This window comes from Lepidochelys olivacea (assembly GCF_965140295.1).
Source record: "Lepidochelys olivacea isolate rLepOli2 genome assembly, chromosome: 24".
NCBI classification, from domain to species: domain Eukaryota; kingdom Metazoa; phylum Chordata; order Testudines; family Cheloniidae; genus Lepidochelys; species Lepidochelys olivacea.
In genome coordinates, this window is record NC_140434.1 from 11,701,390 (window position 1) to 11,728,355 (window position 26,966).

At 53.5% G+C, this 26,966-nt stretch overlaps 1 protein-coding gene across 1 annotated transcript; it reads right to left on the reverse strand.

Annotated features, from left to right (window-relative positions):
- Positions 1-6,764: 6,764 nt before the first annotated feature.
- ACKR1 (atypical chemokine receptor 1 (Duffy blood group)) lies at positions 6,765-25,811 on the reverse strand. The gene is made up of 2 exons (XM_084613337.1): positions 25,734-25,811; positions 6,765-10,522 (listed from the first exon to the last, which is right to left on the reverse strand). Exons 1-2 carry the CDS (start codon positions 25,755-25,757, stop codon positions 9,596-9,598), a joined length of 951 nt encoding a protein of 316 aa, XP_084469463.1. The 5' UTR covers positions 25,758-25,811; the 3' UTR covers positions 6,765-9,595.
- Positions 25,812-26,966: the final 1,155 nt, after the last annotated feature.

Below are 26,966 nucleotides of genomic sequence, written 5' to 3' on the forward strand. Positions count from 1 at the left end.
TTTATTACTTTCTGAGTTGCTGTTAACATGATTTGAGTCTGAAGCATAAAGCGAATTGTGTGTTTGGCAAGTTTAACGCCCACATTTAATTCTCCAGTTCCCCCTAATTACACCCTATTGCACATCTGCACAATTATACCTTCAGGAGCCATGGGGAAACTGCAGCTAGTCCCCCGTTGCAGAGGAGACAAAGCACTGGGCATGTGAGCAAGGGCTGGATCCCAAGCCACTGAAGTCCCTGGACATTTGGACGTTAGCGCCAGTGGGGCTGGATCAGGTCCTCAGTGCTGTGCCAAAGGCCAGTGCCTGCGGGAGCAAAAGCAGCAGGGTGGAGGTGAAGGACCAGGCCCTGGAGAGGCAGCAGTAGAGCCCACAGCTAGCAACACATTCCCCAGATGCGGGCCAGATTTTTCCATCAAACTGTGAATTTTGAAAATATTCATCTAGCCCCAATCAGCACTAAGTGGCAGCCCCTCTAACCAGGAACCAAGACCCAGCCCCATCGGCAAGGAACTGAGACCCAGTACTTCAGTTTATCCTGCATATGTTTTATTGCTACTTTATTTATTGTTTTATTGGGTGTGGAGGGGAGGTGGGGGCAACAGGATTAAGTTTGCTCTCAGGGCAGACCAAGAGACATAGGTGGATGGGTGTTGCCTAGCTGTCTCACTGAGGCCAACCCATGTCTATGGAAAACCCAGTCACCAGGATACAGACACCTAGCAACCAAAGACCCAGAGGCAGGAGGATTTCCCTGCCTCTCAGCAGGGAAGCTGAGCAGAGACCCCAGCTCAGAACAAAGGACTTGGAGGCGTGAGGGGGGAAGTAAAGATTTGGCTTCTGGAAGGAGCCTGGCTCTCTCAGCTGGGAGAGGACTGAGGAAGGAAGTCAGAAAATGGGGTTCACTATATCTTGGCTTGTGAGTTGCTCTGGGCTGAGCAGAATGGTCCTTGCTTTCACCTTCCTGTGTCTGCGCTGACCTAGGGACTTCCTATGCTGGGTTCCAGTCATCTAATAAACCCAATTGTTCTGAAAACGCTGCTTGAGGGTCACTGCAAATACTGGCTGAGGTGGGTTAGTTCCTGCAGAGTGGGCAAGTCTCTCCCAGGAGACTGTCTCTCACTGGGCAGAGCTCACGACTGGAAGCAGGAATGCTGGAGCCCAGGGGTTCAGTCTCAGGAGGCAGTGAGGCCGTGTGGTCAACCCTAAAGGACAAGTGAAAGCTCTTGGGGGTCTGGCCTAACAAAGGGGTTCCTCCTAGATGCTGTTGTAAAGCAGGGCACATAGCACCAATCCTGGGGTCCGTGACACTGGACCTGGGTGTGGAAGATGCTTGGAAATGCAAACAAGTGTCATCGTCCCAGCTGTGATTCTGAACTGCTTTGTCAGAACTGACTGCTCCATCCTTGGCTTTGACTCTGGGTCCTTCATCCAGCTGGGGAGCCTTCCTCTTTGTCTCACTTGCGTATCCTTGTGGTGGTGCAGAACCAGGGCCTGCTCATCCTGGTTGGGGCTTCCCTGTTTACTCCTGCCCCAGCTCAAAGGACAGTGTCTACCTGCGCAGAACAATGCCTGCATGGCCAGGTGCCCCACATGCTCCCACACCTCTGGGCACACAGCTACGAGGCTGGGGTGTGGGATGGGGTGAACTGTCAGCTCGAACGGGCAGGGCCTGGAACAGCTGGTGGGACTCCTCCTTCTGTGCCTTTGTCCAAGTACCATGTTATAAACCTCCCCCTTCTGCACGCTGCTGGCTGGGTGCGATGGGGTTCAGGACAGGTTGCTGGGAGGGGGGCGGAGCTGGATCTCCTTGTCCCACGCGCGCAGGCTGCTTTGCCAGCACAACTCATGCACTGGAGTCATACCCTGGACTGAACCCCTCCCACCAACCTCCGACGTCTTCATCGGGATGATTAACAGAGAGAACTTGGGCTCCCAAACTGCACTCCCCGGAGAAGCTGATCAGTCCTGAGCTGGCATCAGGCAGGGCTCAGCTGTGTCCTGGCATAGGCTCTGGGCAGCAAAGATTCCAAAGTCAGAGGTTACAGCCGGGACTCCAGAGAGGACTGGCAGGCGGCAGAGGAGCAGGCCTAGCTGGGATGGGTGAGGTGGTGCTGCTCGTATCCACAGCCAGAAATCACCAGGGAGGTGACAGGACACCATCTCCCCGGATGCATCCCAGCAGCACAGCAAAGCTCAGGTATGTCGGGCATCCAGAGTCACTGGGGGAGCCCAGAACCAAAGGGCAGGGCCAACCCAGCTGAGAGAGCAGCACCCCCTGCTGGAGTGCAGGGGGTAATGGTGGCCAGGCAGCTCAAAGCGCCAGGCATGTTCCTCTACATCCCAGCACACAGTGCCCACCCAAAGCGGGTGCCAATGAGACTTGCAACAGGTGGGTGGGGCGCATGGGTGCCTCAAGGGCCCACTCCCCCCAGACGGACAGACAGACAAACAGTTGTGTATGGGGACAGATAAAGCATCACGCTTATCACGTGTGCCCCCACCCTACTCCGAGCCGCCCTTCGGCCCATGGCCCCAGCCAGCCCTTCCTTGCACATGGGGCCGTTGTTGGCCAAGGAGGGGTAGAGAGAGGTGCTGTCTGCTTCACCTATTGCCAAGACCCTGCTCTGCCCACCACCCTGAGCCCGCAAACAGCACCCTGCATGCCCCTGCCCCCACTCTGGCACTTCAGTGTCTGGCCATCCCACTCCCTGCAGATATTTGTGCTCAGCTATGAGATTGGCTTCTGTTTCTGACCCCCACAGTCACCTCCGTGGAGACAGACACAGCTGTGGGTGGTCCCTGGGGGCTGCAGAGCCATGGTGCGGCAGGCCGGAATGGGGGGCCAAGGCCTGGCTTTGAGACTGGGGAGTGTGGGTGTGCTGTATCGTCCTCCTGGGAACGGACACAGCCCATACCAGATGGAGTGCAGGGTTCCAGCGCTCATGCCTGCCTGCAGCCCAGGGCAGGGCGGGAGGGTTTGCCTAGGGGCCCAGGCCTTGCATCGCGCCCTCAAGCAGTGCTGGACAGAGGGAGGAGCACATGTGACCTTCAGCAGAGAAATCCTAGGGGGATGGGGGGACACTGCAGTGTGTGACCCCTGCCCTGCCCCACTGAGCCCAGACCCCACAGCGCCCCTCCTTCTCTGGGTGGGGGAGGACGATTGGTTGAGTTTTAGGAACCATCAGTTTGGTACTGAGCCAGTTCTCTCTGCTCAGATCAAACCCTCATTGGGCCTCGCTCACCCCGGGGATTCCAGTCCCCATCGAGCTGCCCTTGTGCATCCGGGCAGGGCTGGTGTCGGCATAGCTCACCCCGGTGCATCATTGCACTGGGGACTGGGACCCCTCTGAGCCCTCCTGCTCCAGCCCTGGCCAGCTCTTGGGACAGGCACCGTCATACCATCCCAGACGCCATTGTGCTGCCGTGGTTGGGGCAGTGACGGGGGAGGGGTGGGCAGGTACAGGGTGGGCATGGTTATAAATAAAGCCAGCCCACACACTGTCCTGGTACAAGCCCATAAGGGTAGAAGGTGCCTGCACTGGCGGAGGAGGAGAGCACCTGGCAGAGGTGACAGTAAGCCAGTAGGCCCCGGTATGGCATATCGGCAAGAGCCGGTGCACCGTACTGGGGTGGATCGGCTTCCCCAGGCACAATTTAAAGGGCCTGCAGCTCCCAGCAGTGGCTGGAGCCCCCGGCCCTTTAAATTGCTGCCAGAGCCCTGGCTGCCGAGCCCTGGGCCCTTTAAATCGTCCCCAGAGCCCCGCCGCCACTTTCCCAGGGCTCCAGCAGGCTCCGGGGACGATTGAAATGGCATGGGGCGGTAGTGGCGACCAGAGCCCCATCCCCGGAGCCCCATCCCTGGAGCCCTGGGGAAGCGGCGGTGGGACTCCGGGGACAATTTAAAGGGCCCAGGGCTCCAGCCACCGCTACCGCCCGGGCCCTTTAAACCACTGCCAGAGCCCCAGGCTACCACTGTTACCTCGGGAAGGAGGAAATAGGCACTTGCCGGTACAGGGTGGGCTGGGTCTGGCTCTGACCTCCCCCAGCCCTGCCCCTTCCGCCTGTGGACCGCCCCTTCCAGGGGCCAGAGCCGGCCCCAGCACAGCCCATACCGGTAAGTCCCTAGACTTACTTTCACCCCTGGCGCCTGGACTCCTTGGTGCCTGCCCAGGCCAGCTGGGGTCAGGATGAACCCAGAGCTGCTGGCTGGCAGGGCACTCCAGCACTGCATCAGGAACGGGAATGTGGCGTGAATTGAAATGCACAGAGCCGTCACTAACAACCTGAGGAGCTGGGCACAGCATGCTTTCGAGCTGCAATTCTGGTTAGGCTGCCTTACATGCTGTATTTGCATATTGCAGGCTTAATATGCGGCCTGGTAAAATACTTTAGAGAGAGAATCAGTCACAGACTAAAGAGAACAGGGAGGTTTTAAGGTGGCATTTGAAGATTATTGAGCTAATGTCTTAGTGTTGGGGGGGGCATGCTCTCTTGCCGCTTTCCCAGCACAGAGTCACAGGGATGGGGGTGTCGGGGGATACACACAGCCACGGGGATGGGGGGGATGCACAGAGCCATGTGGACGGGGGGATCCGGGGCGGGATGCACAGAGCCGTGGGGTTGGGCCAATGTGCAGCATGGGGGAAGTGGCTGGCGGAGGAGAAGCTGGGCTGGGCCGCAGGTGGGAAGAGGGAAGGCAGCTCAGGCTGGATTTGGAGCTGGTTGTGCCTGCTCAGCCTGGGAGGATGTTTGGGACCATCCAGGGATGGAGATGCAGGGAGCCTGTCGCCAGGGGAACAGCCCCCGTTACCCCAGGGCAGGACCCAGCGAGGCTCCTTGTGGCTTCACCTGTGAGGCGCTGAAGCTTTAGCTGCTGCTGTAAGTTGATGCAGCAGTGGCACTTTCCCTGCTCATTGCCAGGCCCAGCAGCCTCGGAGATTTTGGAGATTGTCTGATTGACTCATGGTTTTTGAATGCTTGGGGTCAGCCACGCTGGGTGACCCATGGATTGGGTGCTCCCCAGCCCCTGATCCCTGAGGTCAGGGGTTGGCCATTGGGTTATGCTAAGACTAGGGGTGGGGGGGAAGCTGGGACCTTAACCCGGACGAGGGACTGCAGATTCTGGTATGCCTTCCCCATGCTGGAGTGTTGCCTCCTGTCTCCGCCCCCAGGGAGATGGCTGCCGGCACACAGATGGAGTTGTGGTTGTACGGCTGCCTGCAGGCAGGCATTGGGCAGATGGCCGTGGTGTGAACTACAGAGGGGTCTGGCTTGGCAGAGGGGCTGCAGTTTAGTGTGGTGGACTGGCCAGTGAGCAGCCCCCTGTGGGGCGTGCCCATCCACAGGAAGCCCTCGCGCATTCTCAGGGACTGTGGGGGCGGGGGGTACTTCTTTAACCAGCCAGTCATAGTGCCCTAAGCAGCCCAAGAAATGGGAGTTTTAGGACAGGGCCAGCCTGTGGGGGCAGGGAATGTCACCCCCTGGGGGAGAAGCCCCTCATACCCACAGCTTATCACCTCTGCTCTCTGCACAGACCAGTGAGGGGCAGGAACATGGGGGAGGTGGTCCATTGTACACGTAGACCCCCGCTCCAGCCCTATGAGATCTCACCCTGGGGGGGGGGCATTGTACTCTTAGACCCTTCCCCACAGCCCCATGAGGCTGCACCCCAATGGGGCTCCCAGCAGGGTAAGTTCCCTCTTTCCCTTCCCCACCTCATTCCTTATCCACATCCCACATTGTGCTCATGCAGCTTTGCCAGCGTCAGCCCTGGGTTGTGGTTCCTGGTTCCATAGCTCCTCTCTCCCCTACACCCCTGTCCCCTCTCCCTGTCTGTCTGCCCCACTGGACCCCTTCCACTCTGTCCTCTCACCTCCCACCCTAACCCCTTCACCCCGCCCTTCCTCCCTAACACTCACTGCCCTCCCTTCTTCCCCCACATATCTGGGGAGAGCACCTCCACTGCTCAGCACCTGGGGGCTCAGGGGAAGATGCACTGAGCTGGGAGTCTGGAGACCTACTGGTTGCTGAGAGGATCTCTGTGCATTCCACAACTGAGCAAGGCCTTGGAGCCCTCTCCATGAGGGAGGCAACATTTTTACAGAGCCCGTACCCTGTGGCAAAATTGGACATAGACCCTTGGTCAGGAATACAACAAATCCAAGCCCCAGACTCGCTGCCATTCAGAAGGCATTTGCCGTAACTGTGTACTTGGCTACTCTGTTGGAAACCACTAGACAACACTTCCCTGCCAGAACCAGGAATAGATTATTATTTATTGTTTGAATGGCAGAAGCACCTAGAGGTGCAGTTAGGAATGGAGGCCTCATTGTGCTAGGTACTATGCACATCATGGGCTGCCCCAAAGAGCTTACAATCGATGTATGTGACAAGAGACGAGGGAGGTTGTGATGTTCCCCTCTGGTATTGTCTGGACCAGTGATCTGCTAGGTCACTCCAATCCTTGACTCTGGGAGCCAGCCTTACCCTGCTCTGCTGTGAGAACCCCCACTCCTGGGCTGTTCACGCACAGCCTCTGGCATGTAAGCTGCTCCTTGGATTGTGCAAATGAATTACACTAGCCAATACCTCTGGTCCCAGACACAAACCTAGAAACCTCTGTCTTGCAGTGTCCAGTTATGCCTACTGGACGTTACAAGCTTATATGAGTTCATCAATTTAACAAAGAAATTGATATGTACCAAGCTTCTTCTCCCAAGGGGAGTCTCTGACATGCTTCAAACCAAACGCACTGCTTCAGGTAGGATAAACAAACAGATTTATTAACTATAAAGATAGATTTTAAGTGATTATAAGTCAAAGCATAACAAGTCAGATTTGGTCAAAGGAAATAAAAGCAAAACTCATTCTAAGCTGATTTGAACATTTTCAGGGCCCTTACAAACTTAAATGCTTTTCACCACAGGCTGGCTGGTTGCCCTTCAGCCAGGCTCTCCCCTTTGATCAGCACTTCAGTCGCTGGATGGTGGTGGTGTCTGTAGGTGTAGGTGGAAGAGAGAGAGAGCATAGCAAATGTCTCTCTCTTTTATCATGTTCTTTCTTCCCACTTGGCTTTGCCCCACCCCCCCTTCAGAGTCAGGTGAGCATTACCTCATCGCAGTCCCAAACTGACCAAAGGAAGGGGGGTGACTCACTCGAGAGTCCAACAGATCCTTTTGTTGCTGCCTAGGCCAACGTCCTTTGTTCCTATGAGGCTGGGCTGGGTTTGTCCCATACAGGCCTTGATGAGGTGTGAACTGCCCCTCTGGTCTTGGAGAGTTTTTCCCTGGGTTTGCTTTAAGCCGTGAGAGTACATTTTCAGCCTCATAACTATAAACATGAAATTATAACCTATAACATTACTATAACATTAATTACTATAACATCAATGCTCAGTACATCATGAGCCTTCCGAAGACACCTGACATGACAAACTTTGCATTGGATACCTCACAATCATAAGGTTGAACATGGGGATGCTGGATGTTCCCCCGAGGTACAGAGCATCACAGAGGTTACACAGACAGCTCCGGGAGCACAGCGAACAGGGACTGTGCAGCAGTCACAGCCCAGCAGCCGCCCAGCTACCGTCCAGCCTTTCCTAGGCAGCAGACCTAGGTGGGGCTTGGAGAGGTTTCAGTCTGAGAACATTGTGGTTTTGCTTGTCCCCGGCATAAGGGCAGGCGGGGGAGTGAGTGAGAAGGTGCTTCTGGGATGAGCTGACTGATGGGTGCTGAAGGCTGCATCATTAACAGGGGGGAAGGGCGATGGCTCAGTGCCATCTAAAAGATGAGAGTTAGTTGGGCAGGCCATAGCTGGGAAGGGCTGATGTGTCGTTTGTGTTCAGTGCCGTGGCGGAGGTGGGGCCAGCATAGGGAGGCACAGGAGGGTGACCTGCTGAGCGCAATGAGCCAGGCAATGATCTGTCAGTAGTTTTTTGAAAGGGTTTAAGGGGGAAGATGGGGTTTGTCAAGGCCAGAGAGGAGGAGAAGGATGTGGTCATGAAGGTGAGAGATGATGAAGGCATGGGCCAGAGACACAGCTGTGTGGCCAAAGGACAGGCTGGGTCTTAGACATGCCTGGCTGGAAGGAGGGATATGATCCAGACACAGCATGGATGTCTAGAGAGAGGGACGAGTCAAAGGCAATGTCCAGGTTATGGGCGTGATGGTGATGGCAGGGGACCAAGAGAGCAGGGTGCTCGGAGAGCTTGGGGGACAGATTAAGTGCTCTGTTTTGGACAGGTTGAGATTCAGGGTTTGTCTTCAGGGCACAGTTAACTCGAGCTCCCTATGCTCTGGTGACTCCTCTCGAGTCAGCCCAGCTCACGTGAGAGCAGCCCCACTGTGCAGTAACCCTCCAGCTGCTGTGTCCACATTGGTGCTCCTGTGGGGCGCTATGGCTCCTGGGGGCACATCCCCTGGTTCTTAGCGCTGCTGTGAGCTGCTGCTCTGTGGATTCTTTCCCAGTGAACTAGGGGAGAATTTGTCTGTCCTTGCTGGGCCCACAGGGGAATTGTAGGAAGGTGCTGGAGGACTAGTAGCACTCGAGTGGAGCTGGCCTTCATCCACACGAGAGTGGTTGTGTTAGCTGCTGACAAGTTGTGTTTGCCCGAGCTGTCGCCTGTACCCCCGATGGCCCAGCTAGCTCCAGTTAAAAGCAGCACACTTGAGTGAGGGGTTTGTGTGAGGATGGGAGGAGAACAAGAGGCAGCGCTCCTGTTATAACTTGAGTTAACTCTGCAGTGAAGAGGTCCCGTCCATCGCCTGCAGGTTGTTGCAGCCATGTTGGTCTCAGGATATGACAGAGACAAGGTGGGTCAGGTAACATCTTTGACTGGACCAACATCTGTCGGTGAGAGCCAAGCTTTCGAGCTGCAGAGTCCAGGTCTGGGACAGGTTCTCAGAGCTCCGTGCAGCTCAAGAGCTTGTCTCTCTCACCAGCAGAAGTTGTTCCAATTAAAGATGATACCTCACCCACCTTCTCCTGCTTCAGTTGGTGGCAGGAAGCTCAGGTGAACAAGGGAGCTTGGTCAACTCAGTCCTATGGCTGTGAATGCTGCTTCCACAGCCCCGGGGCAGAGATATGGGGGTCTGACTTCCCCCTTGCCCACCGGCACCTTGTGTTGTCATTTCCACTGGTGGGAAGTGGGATGCAGCCGTTCTGCCTGGGTGGAAATGATGACAGAAAGTGCCAGGAATGGCAAGTCGAGCTCAGGCATTTCAGCATGGGTGCCTACATGGCCATGCAGAGCATGAGCTGGAGGACATGATGCTGCCCCCTGTGTTGCCAACTCTCATGAGTTTGTCATGAGTCTCATGCATGATAATTATTGTTTTCCTGGAGCCAAGTGGAGATGTGGTGACTTCAGCCTTTACTCTTAAAGAAAAAGTCTGTTTCCGGCCTTTGTGGCTATAGAGAAAGCAGCACTAAAGGCTCGAAAAGCAGAAGGCAAATAAAAAGTGCCCCAATATTATTTTTACAGAATCGCAGGATTTAAAAGCCAATCTCATGATTTTTGGTGAGCCTGACTCGTGCTTTTTGAACATTTGGGGTCGGCAATACTGAGCCCTGGCACATGTTGTGCTGGCATTCAGGGGGGGCCTGGGTCAGCATGCATCCTTTGGTGATACAGCCCTGCCCCGAGAAGCAGCAGGGGCCCGAGGCAGCAGTGCAGAATGCCGAGGCCCTCTGACAGCCCCAGGAAGAAGTCAAGAAACTCCTGGAAATGGCAGCTGGTGTAGAGAAGCTGCCTCCTCACCAGTAAGTCCAGGAGCAGGGCTGTCCCGTACGGCACCCAGAGAAGGAAGAACAGACACGTCACCCCAACCCGCAGGTGCCAGCCACTCCTGCGCCATGTCAGCACTGCCTTGGCCATGCCCAGTGCAGCAGGGAGCAGCATGAAAACAGCCAGGCAGGATGTGACATGGGCCAGGTACCACCAGGCGCTGTCCCTCATGATACAGAGCAACTGCGGGTGCCCCTCCGTTCCACTCAGCAAGGCAGCTGGCACTGCCAGGAGGACAGCTGCCACCCAGAGAGCCACGGCCATGCACCAGTGGTGCCGGCTGGGAACCCATTTGCCCCACATGGCACTGCCTGCGCCGGCAGCCACCAGCAGCCCCTCAGCGAAGAGGCTCCCATGCCACAGCATGTACGCCACCTTGCAGAGCCCGTCACCAACGACCCATCCTTGGCTGATGCCGGCAGCAAAAAATGGCAGCATGGCTGTGAAGATGGTGGTGCCAAGCGTCAGCTGGAACAGGGAGGCTCTGCCAGGGGGCCAGCTCCAAAGATTCCGGCAGTTGGCCAAGGCCACCACCAGGGCCAGGTTACTCAGCAGACCTAAGGCACAGACTACAGCCAGGAAGTTGAAGGCATAACTGCGAAAGAATGAACAGTAGCCACTGTGGCAGGGCGCAGAGGCCAGGGTGTCATAAGTCAGTTCAGAGTCATAGGAGTAATTCACCATCATGTCCTCAAAGCTGTAGCTGCTCATGTTCAGTTCCAGGTGGCTGGCCTGGAAAAGAGAAACATCAGGTAGTTCAGCCCTGTGCCCCACCCGGGCCGGCATTCCTTGACCATTGGGCTGCTCTATGTGCCCCAGGGGTTCACTCACTGGGTGATGGGGGTGCATTCTTTGGCCACCAGCAAGTCCCAGGAATTCACCTATTGGGTACTGGAGGATGTGGTTCTCTGGACTCCAGGCAGCTCTGTGGGTAGCAGGGTTTACACGCCGGGTGCTGGAAGGAGGCATCAGGGAAGGGCAACAAAAATGATTAGGGGACTGGAACACATGACTTATGAGGAGAGGCTGAGGGAACTGGGATTGTTTAGTCTGCAGAAGAGAAGAATGAGGGGGGATTTGATAGCTGCTTTCAACTACCTGAGAGGTGGTTCCAGAGAGGATGGTTCTGGACTATTCTCAGTGGTAGAAGAGGACAGGACAAGGAGTAATGGTCTCAAGTTGCAGTGGGGGAGGTTTAGGTTGGATATTAGGAAAAACTTTTTCACTAGGAGGGTGGTGAAACACTGGAATGCGTTACCTAGGGAGGTGGTAGAATCTCCTTCCTTAGAAGTTTTTAAGGTCAGGCTTGACAAAGCCCTGGCTGGGATGATTTAATTGGGGATTGGTCCTGCTTTTGAGCAGGGGGTTGGACTAGATGACCTCCTGAGGTCCCTTCCAAACCTGATATTCTATGATTCTATGATTTTATGATGATTCTTGGGACACCACATGAGGCCAGCATGGGAGTTGAGTAGGGATTACTGTTTCTCACCCCAGATTCAGAGTTTATTGGGCCATGTGGCTGTGGGCCCTGGGTAGTGTTGTCCCCCCAATGAACTCTTGTGCTGATGGAGTTGGGTGGTGCCTTTTGCTGGGGTGATGGCTCTGCTTACCGCTGCAGTACCAGGCCCTTCCACCTCCAGGCCCACTCTAGGGAAAGGGGCAGGAACTACTGTGGCACAAGGACCAGGGGTTGGTATGAAATGCATGTGTGAGCAAAATTTGGAATTTCCATCCCCTGGAAAATTCCAACATCCCTACATTCCCCATATCCTCAAACGAGGCAAAAATGATTAATTTTTCCCATGGAACAGACATTCTGAAGAATTTCAGTTCCAAAATGTGGCAATGTTTTATTTCAGCATATACAGTCAAAATGAAACAGTTCAATATTCCTGAAATCAAAATGCTTCATTGCAACATTAAACTGCATTTTCCCATAGTGACACATTGCATTATGGGAGTTGAGTTCAGCAGCCTGATACTGCTATTCTCCCTTGACCCAACTACATTCCTGGAATGCAACCTGAATCATGAGATTCCCATGATGCACCATGCAGCTCAGTCAGATTGCCTTATGAGCAAGGTAGTCCTCCAGGGAGTCTGGCTCATAGAAGAGAATGGGAGTCAGGACTACATCTCCCATAAGTAGGGCCCTACCAAATTCAGGGTTCGTTTTGGTCAATTTCATGGTCATAGGATATAAAAAAATCTTAAATTTCATTATTTCAGCTATTTAAATCTGAAATTTCACAGTGTTGTAATTGTAGGGGTTCTGACCCAAAAAGGAGTTGTGGGAGTGGGGGGTTGCAAGGTTATTGTAGGGGGCTTTGCGGTTCTGCTACCCTTACTTCTGTGCTGCTGCTGGTGGCAGAGCTGCCTTCAGAGCTGGGCACCCGGCCAACAGCTGCCACTCTCCGGCTGCCCAGCTCTGAAGGCAGTGCAGAAGTAAGGGTGGCAATACTGCGACCCCCTCTAAAATAACCTTATGACCTGCCTGCAACTCTCTTTTGATCAGGACCCCCAATTTGAGAAACGCTGGTGTCTACAGTGAAATCACACAAAAGACCAGATTCCACAGTCTGTGACGTGTTTTTCATGGCTGTGAATTTGGTAGGGCCTACCCATAAGGCAACGTGACAGTGGGAAATGGTATAATGGCCATTTAAACCAGTGAAACGTTCCGATTTGGCTCGAAATGACCTGCAGTGAGCATTTCAGTTTACTCGACAGAAAATTTAAATTTTTCAGTACAATCAAAATTTTCCTGCAGAGAATTTCAATTGTTGTGGAAACTGCATATTTTTCTCAGAAAATCATTGCACCAGAATATTCCCAACAAACTCTACTTTACAAGGCGCGCCATGGAGATCCCTGCTCCATCCTGGAAATCTCTGCTCCATTGAGCAGGTTGTTGATCGCATAGACATAGGCCTAGATTGTGCAACACTTCCTGCTGCTGGCAGCACTCTGTTCATACCTGTGAGTGACAAGTGTTGCACAATCCAGCCTGTGGAACCTTCTGGTTGTGCCATTGTGTTTGGACAAGGAGTTTTAAAGGCTGCACTCCTATGTCTTAGTCTCTGACCAAGTTCTGCACTGAGGGCTCAGAGGGAGCCTCCTCACACCCATTTGTCACATCTCAGTGGTGCCAGCTTAGCTACTTTGTCAGTAGATTTAGCGACTTTTTGGTTTCCCTAGTGATAAAATAAGTGTCAAAGTCACCAGTGACAAATCTAGCGACTTTCGCTGCCAATTACTGTGACATTCAGAGAAAGTCACCAATATGTATAGTTACAAAATCATTCACAAGCAGCTCAGTAGTGTTAATAAAATCCATTCCATGCTCTTCTTACTACATTCTGCTGCACACCAAGTCAATGTCATTATGTCTCAATTGAGCATGTCCTCAGAAGGAATTGCATTCCAGGGCTTCTTGGGCTGAGATCACAGTATTCTGCAGGTGAGGAAAAGAAGTTTGTGGAGGCTAATTGAATACTTTGCTAAAGCCAGGCGCACTTTGGAGAGAGCAGCACATTAGCCAGGGCTCGTTTTTACCCAAATGTTCTTTCTTGCTGCTCCGTAGTAGGTAGCACAGCCTGTGATGCAGGGAAAGATGGGTAATGAAGCGGGCTGGGTGGGCGAGGCAGGTTAGCCAGTGAGGAGAGGAGCATGGATGGAAGGTGGGGTGGGATGAGACAGGGCCACGTGCCCCAAGGGGATGGGGGTCACCGTGCCTCCAGGAACAAAGCCCTTACTACAGGATCAAAGGTGGAGCTAGCTTGATTTCGGCTCTCCTTTACTCCTTCCCCTGGCTGGCCTTAACTGCCCAGCTGGGGGGGATTGGAAAGGGGTCTGGCTAGCAGATTTTTGTTTACTTTCAGAGTCATAGAATCATAGAATATCAGGGTTGGAAGAGACCTCAGGAGGTCATCTAGTCCAACCCCCTGCTCAAAGCAGGACCAATCCCCAACTAAATCACAACAGGTTAGTGAAAGGGAGAGCCCAGAGCTGAGGGGAAGAGGGCTTCACCGGACCTCGGTGCTGCAGGGAGCCAAGAAAATAGATTTAAAAACAAAAATCTGCTAGCTGGACCCCTTCCCAATCCCTCCGCTTCCAGGGTTTGATTTCTGAAAATAGTTGGGCAGCTAACCCCCGGCCAAGCCAGGGGAAGGAGTAAAAGGGAGCCAAAATCAAGCTAGCTCCACCTTTGATCCTGTAATAAGGGCTTCATTCCTGGAGAATTCCCATTGGGGCACATGGCCCTGTCTCATCCCACCCCACCTTCCATCCATGCTCCTCTCCTCACTGGCTAACCTGCCTCGCCCACCCAGCCTGCTTCATTACCCATCTTTCCCTGCATCACAGGCTGTGCTACCTACTACGGAGCAGTGAGAAAGAACATTTGGGTAAAAACAAGCCCGGGCTAATGTGCTGCTCTCTCCAAAGTGCGCCTGGCTTTAGCAAAGTATTCAATTAGCCTCCACAAACTTCTTTTCCTCACCTGCAGATTACTGTGATCTCAGCCCAAGAAGTCCTGGAATGCAATTCCTTCCGAGGACATGCTCAATTGAGACATAATGACATTGATTTGGTGTGCAGCAGATGTAGTAAGAAGAGCATGGAATGGATTTTATTAAAACTATCAAGCTGCCTGTGAATGATTTTGTGACTATACTCACCTGGGCGCATATATATATAATTCTTTGTTGAATTCTCTGGACATTTTGTTTAGTGACATTTTTGACTCCTTTTGAGTGCTTAAACAGCTATATCTAGCAACTTGTCAGGGTTTGTCTGGTGTCTTCCTGCTCTGTGGAATTGGCAACCCTGCAAGAGTCTGATTCCAGCTGCTGTGGGGTGGAGTTCGATTCCTGGTGCCTCCTCAGTTATGCCCCATCTACCTGGCTGTCCTGCTCAGACACAAATATAGGGTTGTTTCATAGCGAGACGTTTCTCTGTACGAAGGCACATCGCTTGGGGGGCCTGCCTGAAGGAGCCCCCATGGGCCCCCTGAAATGTCCCACCTGGCCCTGCAGCTCCATCACTTTAGGACTCTCACAGACAGCCCTGCCCTGCCCTACCCCTTTTTTTGCCTCTGTTTTCACTAACAAGGTCAGCTCCCAGACTGCTGCGCTGGGCATCACAAAATGGGGAAGAGATGGCCAGCCCTCTGTGGAGATAGAGGTAGTTAGGGACTATTTAGAAAAGCTGGATGTGCACAAGTTCATGGGGCCGGACGAGTTGCATCCGAGAGTGCTGAAGGAATTGGCGGCTGTGATTGCAGAGCCATTGGCCATTATCTTTGAAAACTCATGGCGAACCGGGGAAGTCCTGGATGACTGCAAAAAGGCTAATGTAGTGCCAATCTTTAAAAAAGGGAAGAAGGAGGATCCTGGGAACTACAGGCCAGTCAGCCTCACCTCAGTCCCTGGAAAAATCATGGAGCAGGTCCTCAAAGAATCAATCCTGAAGCACTTGCATGAGAGGAAAGTGATCAGGAACAGCCAGCATGGATTCACCAAAGGAAGGTCATGCCTGACTAATCTAATCGCCTTTTATGATGAGATTACTGGTTCTGTGGATGAAGGGAAAGCAGTGGATGTATTGTTTCTTGACTTTAGCAAAGCTTTTGACACGGTCTCCCACAGTATTCTTGTCAGCAAGTTAAGAAAGTATGGGCTGGATGAATGCACTATAAGGTGGGTAGAAAGCTGGCTAGATTGTCGGGCTCAACGGGTAGTGATCAATGGCTCCATGTCTAGTTGGCAGCCGGTATCAAGTGGAGTGCCCCAAGGGTCGGTCCTGGGGCCGGTTTTGTTCAATATCTTCATAAATGATCTGGAGGATGGTGTGGATTGCACTCTCAGCAAATTTGCGGATGATACTAAACTGGGAGGAGTGGTAGATACACTGGAGGGGAGGGATAGGATACAGAAGGACCGAGACAAATTGGAGGATTGGGCCAAAAGAAATCTGATGAGGTTCAACAAGGATAAGTGCAGGGTCCTGCACTTAGGACGGAAGAACCCAATGCACAGCTACAGACTAGGGACCGAATGGCTAGGCAGCAGTTCTGCGGAAAAGGACCTAGGGGTGACAGTGGAGGAGAAGCTGGATATGAGTCAGCAGTGTGCCCTTGTTGCCAAGAAGGCCAATGGCATTTTGGGATGTATAAGTAGGGGCATAGCGAGCAGATCGAGGGACGTGATCGTTCCCCTCTATTCGACACACTACAAGAAGGATGTGCATAAATTGGAGAGTCCAGCGAAGGGCAACAAAAATGATTAGGGGTCTGGAACACATGACTTATGAGGAGAGGCTGAGGGAGCTGGGATTGTTTAGTCTGCGGAAGAGAAGAATGAGGGGGGATTTGATAGCTGCTTTCAACTACCTGAAAGGGGGTTCCAAAGAGGATGGCTCTAGACTGTTCTCAATGGTAGCAGATGACAGAACGAGGAGTAATGGTCTCAAGTTGCAGTGGGGGAGGTTTAGGTTGGATATTAGGAAAAACTTTTTCACTAAGAGGGTGGTGAAACACTGGAATGTGTTACCTAGGGAGGTGGTAGAATCTCCTTCCTTAGAGGTTTTTAAGGTCAGGCTTGACAAAGCCCTGGCTGGGATGATTTAACTGGGAATTGGTCCTGCTTCGAGCAGGGGGTTGAACTAGATGACCTTCTGGGGTCCCTTCCAACCCTGATATTCTATGATTCTATGATTCTAAGTCCTTATATTTGTCTCACTCTCACACAGTTTCTGTCTCTTGTTCCTTTTGGACTCCAAAAGGTCACAAATCCCTGTCCTCTCAGTGTGTCCTTCGTGCTGGCTTTTGTGCCAGTCCACTGGTCTGCTCCCAGGTCTTCAGTTTCCTGCCTGGCTGACCTTTTCCTTTCCCCGTTTCCACAGACACTTTTCCCCTGGCTGCATACATGGATCCCACATTCAAAAACATCTGTCTGCAGTGACAGCAAGGCATAAACCACTAGGAGCCAGGTTTATTGGCTGTTTATAGTTGCCTTTGCATTCAATGTTCTCCTGCAATATTCACACAAAGTAATTGTGTTTGTGTGGATGTGGGCAGTCCTGGCTTGAAAGGTGCAGTCACACATCCTAGTACCTCCTGTTGGATTAATTACTGTGGTGTCATGCTTTTGGACTGCGGTTTTTGGTAACACCCAGCTGTGCGAATAAGCAGTGTCCCATCTAGACCACATGTAGGTACAGGGCCAAGTTCAAAGACAAATCCAGTCTGATGTAATTTACCCTTTCTCTCAGCCCCTTCAGCACGTCACCCCAACTCCTAGCCTCCACTCCCATGCCCCTCTGCTTCCACATCACCTCTGACCATGGCTCTCTCAATCTAACCAGCTTGCATTGTAACCCACCCCAGCTGAGTCCCCCTTTCTCCTTGGTAAGGAGGTTGGATGGTGCCTGAGTCAATGTGAGGAGCTGTTTTCTGCGTAGGGTGACCAGACGTCTGGATATAAGGAGCTTTGTCTTATATAGGACCCTGTTACTGCTCCTGACCCCTGTCCTGATTCTTCATACTTGCTATCTGGTAACCCTAGTTCTGCCCTCAATTACACCGGTCCAGTGCCACAGTGCGGAGCTGAGGGCCAGGGAGTCTAAGTCACAGCTCCTTGCATCTCACCTCTGAACATCAGCCTCTGGAGAAGTGTGGAACGGGCTGGGGAGAGATGGCCAAGGGCCTGTATCTGGACTCCCATCAGGAAGGACTAGGGAAGGGCAGTGTGGAGGTCTCCAGGCTGTTTAAGGAGGATGGAGGAGTGGGAGAGGTCTCTGTGGTCAGAGCAGAGGGTGGGGCTTCTGGGCTGTACGTGAAGAAGAGTGTGAGATGTTGTAGCCACTGGGCCATGCTGGGGAGCTGGGATGAGGGGGGAGGGTTGAGTCTCTGGTCTAAGGCAAGACATTTGTGCCCCTAATGAGAGGCTGAGCTGGAGGATGGGCCATGGGCTCTATGTGTTTGGGACAGGGGGCTCATGGCCCATGCTGGAAAGGCTGGTGGGTTCAGGAGAAGGCTGCTGTTTTGTGGGCGGAGGCCAGGCTGGGCCCCGGGCAGAATTATAGCTGTGACTGAGATGAAGCTGCCTTGCTAACATTTATTATTACAACCACTGTCTCGTAGCCAGGATGCTTAGAATTAATGGAGCTTATTTACAACTGTAAGCAGAGTCAGGATGAGCTCCACCCTGACATCTGGTGGTGAGGTGTGGCAAGTTGTGGAAAAGAACTTCAGGGGTCGATCTCATTTGCATAGGCACACCCACCCTGCCTAGAATGAGGCCATAGCCGCCCAAATGGTCACTTTGGCTGCTGTGGAATCCTCAGTGTCTCTGTTATTGGGGCAGGAAGAATAAATTATTATTACCCTGATTATGGGAATCAAGGACAGTGGAACTGTACTTGGCCTTTTGTTATGCTGGAGGGACTCGCCATCAACTAAGTAGCACTTGCTAGGCAAGGGACATGGGTTCCAAAACTCTGTGAATTGAGAGAGGTTGGGGACAGGTATTAATGCTTGGTGGTATGGGTCCTATATGCTAATTGTGCTTCTGCTTCTCTCCACTGTGGAATATCAGAGCTAATTTTGATTCCATTAGGAGGCTACTGAGCTGAATTCACCTTGGGCTAATGGTACACCAGTGCTGAGGCTCTCCTACTACAAGCTGAAATCACAAAAGAGCTAAACTTACTAAGAGCTGAGATCACTGAGTGTTGTGTTAAGTAGTGGGGGAGCCTGAAGCTATATGGTAGAGCAGTTTGCGGGACAGCGAGCGGAGCGGCTGGCAGAGCATTTCAGTTTGCGGAACGGCAAGCGGAGTAGAGCGGCTGGTGGAGCAGAGCAGTTTGAGGGATGGCGAGCGGAGCGGCTGGCGGAGCGGAGCCCCATGGAGAGGTGGGACATCAGCTTTGGACCACGTAAGGTGCCCCTTAACACCACCACCCCCCCAATCTTCACCGAGGTTGGGAGGTAAAACTCTGCAGATAAATTTTTGAACTCTGGGGCTGCCCTGACCAAGGACAGAGACTTTGGGGTCGTTGGACTTTTGGGACTTTGGGTGATTTTGGATTGCTGTACTCAAGAACCAAAGTGAAAGGACATGCCCCAATTTGCTTGGGGTGGGTTTTGCTCATGGGTTGTGTTATGAATCCTGTTGGTGGTGTTTCCCCAAAATAATGCCACATTTTTTCTCTCTGTTATTAAAAGGCTTTTTGCTACACTCAGACTATGTGCTTGCGAGAGGGGAAGTATTGCCTCTTGGAGGCACCCAGCAGGGCTGGTGTATATTTGTCCCAGGTCACCGGGTGGGGGCTCGAGCCTGTTTTGCATTGTGTTATTGGAATGGAACCCCTAGATACTGAACTTGGCCCTTGTTGCTGCCAACTCTGACAGGCAGAAGGGTTACACGACCGTCACTATGTCTTAAGCAAGTGTGTTATCTGAGTGTAACATTCATTATGTGTGAGGCAGGCTAGGCAGGGCTGGGCTTGGGCGTTCACCTGCTGGCACAGTCCAGGAGAGGGGGAAGGTGGTGTGAGGGAAGGAGGGGCAGACAAACACCATGAAACAAGCAGTGATCACCTGGCGTCTGATGCTGGGTGAGGAAAAGGTGTCTCTTGGCTACACTCGAGCTGGAGGTAACAGCTATAAATCCCTTTCATTACGCATAGGAAATAAGGCCTAGAAGTGGCCTTTTCCTAACATCCCATTGCAAGCTGAGCTCTGTCAGGCAGCAACTGGGTCTCTTTCATTGAGCAGATGTTTTGTGACATGAGCTGGAACCTCCTCGAGTCAGTGATGGACAATCATTGACACCGGTCTCTACAGCACCTTAGAGCCCAGCTAATCACCAACTGAGTGGGGCAGCAAAGTTTGTTTTTTAACCCTCATTCAACACCAATTTGTGTTACTGTAACTGCAAAGCATGACGAGCAGTGTTTTCACTTAACAGATGTTTGTCTAGAACTTTAACTCCATCATCACAGAGTTTTTGTTCGATAATTTTCTTAGTTTTTGGAAAGATTTTTAACTGTAGAGAGTGAAACCGTCATGTAGATGGTGCTGTTGGAATTTGGACCTAGGAGCAAACTGGCTTCCAGCAGCGCAGGCTGTGTGGACAGTCATGGAGTGCGGCTAGGAGACTCCATTTCCTTAGAGCACAAATCACCAGTGTAGTGCTCTCTGGGTACCTCACAATGTTAATGCTTAGACATGGAGCTGGAGTCACCTCCTCCACCCAGTTCCTCAGGTCTCTCCACCCTAACAGGGCCAGCTACTGTGGCAGAACTGGCTGCAGGCAGGAAGGCAGCCATACAATCAGGAGTTTCCCTTGCCTCTCCCTAATTGGCCTGTGATTTATGACCTGTGACACAAGACAAGAACAATGGCCTGGCAGGGCCCCTCTCATCATCCACAGTGGGAACAACTGGCCTCATTTCCCAGCACAAAGTGAACCCTCCTTAGCCGGTTGTTGGGCTCAGCCCAACGGACAGTGGGGAAATCCAAGAGGCAGATTCCCCTCCCTTATGGGCCTCGCCCCTCAGACTGGATTGCTGAGGCTGTTTGAGATAGGAACAGAACAGCTTGGCAGTGAAGCATGGGGGGCCAGCAATGCCTGGCACTGTGGGGAGCAGGGCAGCCGTGGGTCCCACAGAATTGGGTCTGGGTTTGGCTGTTTGGAGTGTCTCTGGATACAGAGTGTTAGAGAGCCCAGGGCAGGGATCTCACCACCAAAAGCCCTTCAAACAAGTCCAGACTGGAACGGGACATTCCCGAAAACAGCCCCTCTGCGCTGGCGTTGCACGCGACTGTTGCGGGATCACGGGCCCAGTCTGGTGGTCTGACTGAGGGCTAGTGATCTGCCTGCTCTGTGTGGGATCCAGGCCTCAGTCTTCCCCTTGGCTTCCTGTTTCTCAGCAGAGGAGGCCACAATGAGGGAGAGAGTGAGGGACCAGGAGCAAGGGGAGGTGGGGGGAGAGGGACAAGGCAAGCACAGGTGAAAGGGGAGCCTAGATTCAAGGGGGGCCCAGGGACAAGGCAGGCCCAGGGGTGAAGGGGACCCAGGTGCAAGGGTGGCCCAGGGATGAGGGGGGCCCAGGTGTTATTGGGGGGCTCAGGGATGCAACAGGCCCATATGTAAGGGGGGTCCAGGGGCTGGGGGGTTCAGGTGTAAGGGAGGCCCAGAGACGCAGCAGGCCCAGGTGTAAGGGGCACCCAGGAACACAGGCCCTCTTTGACTACAGTAGGAGCTAGATAAAGATGAAAGAAAGCGGAGGTGCTCTACTTAGCAGGGAAAGAAAGCTAATAACTGAGGACAGCAAGAAAGCTGGGGTGTTTTATGCCAATTTTTTTTCAGGCTTCATTAAAAAGATTAATGGTGACCAGATATGCAACAGGACTACTGTTAACAAGAAGGGGGAAGGAACACAAGCTAAAACAGGGCAAGAACAGGTTAAAGAATATTGTGATAAACTGGATGTATTCAGGGCCTGATGAAATTAAATGACAAACTAGCTGAAGAAATCTCAGAACCATTAGCAGTTACCTTGCAGAGCTCATGGAGGACAGGTGGGGTCCAGGGGACTAGAGAAGGGCAAACATACTACCTATGTTTAAAAAGGGGAACAGACGATCAGGGGAATTATAGACCAGTCAGCCAACTTCGATACCTGGAAAGATCCTCAGCAAGTTTACACTAAGCTAGGGGGAGAGGTAGATCTACTGGAGGGTAGGGATAGGGTCCAGAGTGACCTAGACAAATTGTAGGATTGGGCTAAAAGAAATCTGATGAGGTTCAACAAGGTCAAGAGCAGAGTCCTGAACTTAGGACGGAAGAATCTCTTTCACTGCTTCAGGCTGGGGACCGACTGGCTAAGCGGCAGTTCTGCAGAAAAGGACCTGGGGATTACAGTGGATGAGAAGCTGGATATGAGTCAGCAGTGTGCCCTTGTTGCCAAGAAGGCTAAGGACATATTGGGCTGCATTAGTAGGAACTTTGCTAGCAGATCGAGGGAAGTGATTATTCCCCTCTATTCGGCACTGGGGAGGCCACATCTGGTGTACTGTGTCCAGTTTTGGGACCCCCACTGTAAAGGATGTGAACAAATTGGAGCAAGTCCAGCGGAGGGCAACAAAAATGATTAGGGGGCTGGAGCACATGACTTACAAGGAGAGGCTGAGGGAACTGTGTTTTTTAGTCTGCAGAAGAGAAGAGTGAGGGGGGATTTGATAGAAGCCTTCAACTACCTGAAGGGGGGTTCCAAAGAGGATGGAGCTAGGCCAGGCTGGGGCAAACTTTTTAGCCTGAGGGCCACATCGGGGTATGGAAATTGTATGGCGGGCCATGAATGCTCACAAAATTGGGAGTAGGGGTGCGGGAGGGGGTGAGGGCACCAGCTGAGGGTGCTGGCTATGGGGTGGGGCCAGAAATTAGGAGTTCAGGGTGCAGGAGGTGGCTCTGGGTTAGCGTGTACGAGGGTGAAGGCTCTGGGGTGGGGCTGGGGATGAGGGGTTTGGGGAGAAGGAGGGGGCTCCAGGCTGGGACTGAGGGGCTTGGAGGGTGGGAGGGGGATCAGGGCTGGGGCAGGGGGTTGGGGTATGGCAGAGGGGTGTGAGGGGTCTGGCTGGGGGTGCAGGCTCTGGGGGGGGCTGGGGATCAGGGGTTTGGGGTGCAGGAGAGTGCTCTGGGCTGGGACCAATGGGTTCAGAGGGCAGGAGGGGGATCAGGGATGGGGCAGGCTGTTGGGGCATGGGGGTGGGTGAGATCTCTGGCTGGGGGTGGAGCTGGTGATGAGGCACTTGGGGTACAAGAGGGGGCTCTGGGCTGAGATCGAGGGGTTCAGAGGGTGGGAGGTGGTTCAGGGCTGTGGCAGGGGATTGGGGCGCGGGATCAGGGGTGCAGGGTCCGGGCAGCGCTTACCGCAGGTAGCTCCCGGAGGCATGTCCCCCTCTGGCTGCAAGGCACAGCCAGGTGGCTCTGCGCGCTGCCCCGTCTACAGGCACCACCCTTGCAGCTCCCATTGGCCGTGGGGGCAGCGCTTGCAGACGGGGCAACGTGTGGAGCCACCTGGCTGCACCTGCGCGTACTACATAGGAGCCGGAGGGTGATCATGCCGGCTGCTTCCTGGGAGCCGCGCAGAGCCGGGCAAGCCCCCGACCCCGCTCCCTGGCTGGAGCGTGGGAGCCGGGCAAGCCCCCGACCCCGCTCCCTGGCTGGAGCGTGGGAGCCGGGCAAGCCCCCGACCCCGCTCCCTGGCTGGAGCGTGGGAGCCGGGCAAGCCCCCGACCCCGCTCCCTGGCTGGAGCGTGGGAGCCGGGCAAGCCCCCGACCCCGCTCCCTGGCTGGAGCGTGGGAGCCGGGCAAGCCCCCGACCCCGCTCCCTGGCAGGAGCTGAGGGCTGGATTAAATGGTCTGATGCGCCGGATGTGGCCCACGGGCTGTAGTTTGCCCACCCCTGAGCTAGACTCTTCTCAGTGATGGCAGATGACAGAACAAGAAGTAATGGTCTCAAGTTGCAGTGGGCGCGGTCTAGGTTGGATATTAGGAAACACTATTTCACTAGGAGGGTGGGGAAACACTGGAATGTGTTACCTCAGAGCTTTGATCTCCTTCCCCCAGTGAACCTAGCTTAGGGGGAAGGGAAGGGTTGGGGGGGATTCTGGCGGCTGGGGAGGGGTGAAGTGGGGCAGAATGAGAATGTGGGGAACAGCCAGGGAAGCCTAGGGGTCAGGAACAGATGGGGGAGGCTCAGCAGAGACTCGGGTAATGTGGGACCAGAGAGGAAAGCAAGGCAGGACCAGCTAAGAGACAGGGGAGAATAATAACAGGGTGGAGGAAATGCCAGTGAAAACCGGCTGGAGCTGCAGCTGGTGGGGAAGGAGGGACCCTGGGGAAGAGCAGGCTGGCTCTCTGGGGCTTGTTTGCCATGCTTGGCCCCAGGGGGCAGAGCTGTCCAGCCTGTGACACTGGGGCCCCGCTGGCATCCAGGCGAGAGGGGAGAACCAAAGCCAGCCCTGGAGATGGGGTGAGTGTGGGCCTAGGCACATGCTCTTTCATGGGAAGCAGCCAGTCCTATGCCCAGCTGTCCCCTCTGCCTGCCCCACAGGGCGCAGGAGCAGCAGCATCAGGAAGTCGTGTTTTCAGAGCTAATGCTCTGATCATCATTTTTACAAAGCCATTTTCCTGGGGCAAAGGTCGTAAATCATGGTCAGTGCCTGGCTCAGGGCCCCAGGACAAGGCTGCAGCCAAGCTGCCAGGCAGGCTTGATGCTGGATGCTTCACAGATGCCATGGCTCATGCAGCCATGATACCAGCCAGCCAGCTAGCCATGCTGGGCACAGCTCTCAAGCTGGTGATAGCAGCTTCCAGCTCTAGTGCTGCAGACAAGAGCCAGTCTGCCCCACATGATGACCACTCACTGACAAGGGGATCAGGCAGGAGCTGGGGGATCTGTGATCTGTGTACCAGCCAGCTGCCTGGGTTCAGTTTGCAAGTACAAATGATACTGCAACCCCCCGAGCTCCTGTGCTGGATGGGAAGAGGGGGAACGATGCCTCTGGATAAACAGCACCACTCCCAGGTTGTCATTGTTGGTGTTCATCCCCATGGAATCCACTCCTGATGATTTAGGAGTGGCCCAGGACTGGGATGGCTGGGGATTGGGATTGAGACGCATGGGAAGCCCAGGGAAGCAGGGAGCATCCCTCTCCAGTGTCCCCTGTTTGGAGAGATGTCACTCATTTTTGTCTCACCTGCATTCCCCCCAAGCTCAGAGTCTCCTCACTTTATTGGAGGAAATTGTCATCAGAAATAATGACTCTTGCAGAGGAGATTCTAGAGCTACTTTCCCCAGGAAGGAATCCTGCAGTACCTTCCCCTTCCTGCAGGGAGAGCTGGCGTGCTCCTTGATTTGGGTCTTTGTCCCACTTGGAGCAGGGAGCGGAAAGCCCCCGTCACAAATCATAGGTACAGGGCGTCTCTTCCCTGGCACTGGCAGGTGGAGGGGGAGGCAGGAGGAGAGCTGAGGGGGGAAATGCTTTCCCATCCCATGGAAGTTTTCAAGAGCTAATTTTTTCCCCATTCCACATCAGCTGGACATCAAGCCCTGTCAATGTTTTCCTGGAAAAACCAGAGAGCGAGCGAGAGCAGCGTTCAAATATCCAATAGTCCAGAGGTTCAGCTGCTCTGCTGGAGACCTGGGATCACATCCCAGCATTGCCTGGCTTGGTGCAGGGCCTTGAATCTGGGGCTCCCCTCAGTACCCTAACCCCAGGATCTGTCCTGACTTAATTACTCCGACTAAGCAGAACAGTGCAGACAGCCATACTGGAGAGAGGTCCTATAGCCCAGGTTCAGATGTGGGCCTGGGGAGTGCCCGAAGCACTGGGCTGTCAGCAACTGGGACAAGGCCCTGTCTGGCTTTGACCAGAAATTTTATTCTGGAGCTGAGAAACCTTCCTGGGCAGTTTCACAGATGCCAAGACAGTCCCAAGGAAAGTCTCTGTTTCCACGACTCACCATTTTCCAGTGAAAACCTGTTTTGTCAGAAAGCCCTGACCAGCTGTACTCAGGAGTGAGGAGCGTTAACCCAGCAGGTGCCTGTGTAATGCCGACAGACCCTGGTCATCAGCGGGTGGGATCAAACTGGGGACCTCTGAAGCTAGCCTTAGTGCATGAGCCTCTACCACATGAGCTAAAAGCCACCTGGCTGTTAGCTAAGGCTGTAGAGCAGACCCATTTAACTCACTCTGTAAGTGGTCTTGGTGCCACTAGATGGGACAGAACACCACACCCAGAAGTTGTGTGGGTTACACCTGCACCACTTCACACTCTGCCTTTACTCTCAGCCCCTCACCTTTACTATGGGAGCGAATCTATTTTAGGAGGACAGTGGAGGTAGGCAAAGGAGCCCCTGGACTCACCACAATGATGATGCAGTTCCCCATGATGTCCGCGTGCTGTGCGAATTGTGGCTGATACAGGAGAGCTCTCTCTGCCTCTGTCTGTCTCTCCAAGGGGAGGGGACAGGCTGCTGTTACAAGATAAGAGCTGGGACACCAAAAACAAACTTTCTGCTCCTGTAAAACCCCCCGAGTGAAGGAAACAGGAGGAGGCAGGGCTGCCAGTAAGTTCCTGGAGCCCTCTGGGCAGGAAACACTCCTGGAGGGGACCAATGTACTGGATATCCTGACAGGGTCCCCAGTGCCAAGGAATGCATCTCTTTTCCAGGCTTCCTGTCTGAATGCTTCATATACATGTTCCAGGCCCTGAGACAGAAGCATGCCAGAGACCTGACCCGACTGACTCCATATCTCAGACTACACGTAGCACCAACCTACAGCCAGATTGTAGCCAACCCCACATGGCATCCTTCGGGGTCCAGTTCACTGGCCTGCATGGTGTGGGCACCTGTCCTTCCCTGCTCCTCCCAGTCTCACGGCCCTCCCATTCCACCATCACCCTCACCTCTCTGGCTTGTTCGATTGCTTCTTACCTTAGAAATGTCAGAACTAGTGATCCTTGGATCCCCTGGTTCAGCTGGAGGACTCATGGCTGGGCTTACCTGTGTATCAGGAGCTTTTTCTCCCTGTTACTCAAAGGGGGTGGGGGGGGCAGGGTTTGGATTTTTAACTCAGACCTCCTTTTTCCAAGTGTGGATTAGGCATTTGAGTTACACAGGCATCTATAAAAGCAAACTCAACCCAAAGTGTGTCAGACAGTCTGACTACGTCTCCCTTCCCCACTCTGCTGCTATCTCTTATGTGCCTGGGCAGATCAGATTTGCATTTCTTATGTCAAAAAGACAAACTCTCAGGCCTTCATCATCCTTATAATCAAACAGGAGACATAAAGGCATAGGCCCCTCTTCATCCCATTGCTGGTCAGCTCCTCAGTAACCTGGCTGGGCAGTGTCTGTCGATAGTTGCTTTCTGGATTTAGCTGGAGCACCCAAGCTATTCAGCAGCCCCTAGGCTCGGGATCCTAGCACTGATTTTCTGCAGCTATACCCTGGAGAGCTCAGCATCTCCTTGGCTTTTCTCCCAGGCTAGAGCAAGACAGGTTCAGTCACCGGATGTCCCTCCCCTTTGTAAGCTCCTGGAGGGGAATCTTCCTATATCTCTCCCCCTCTGTGCTGAGCTGCGCACAGACTGTGC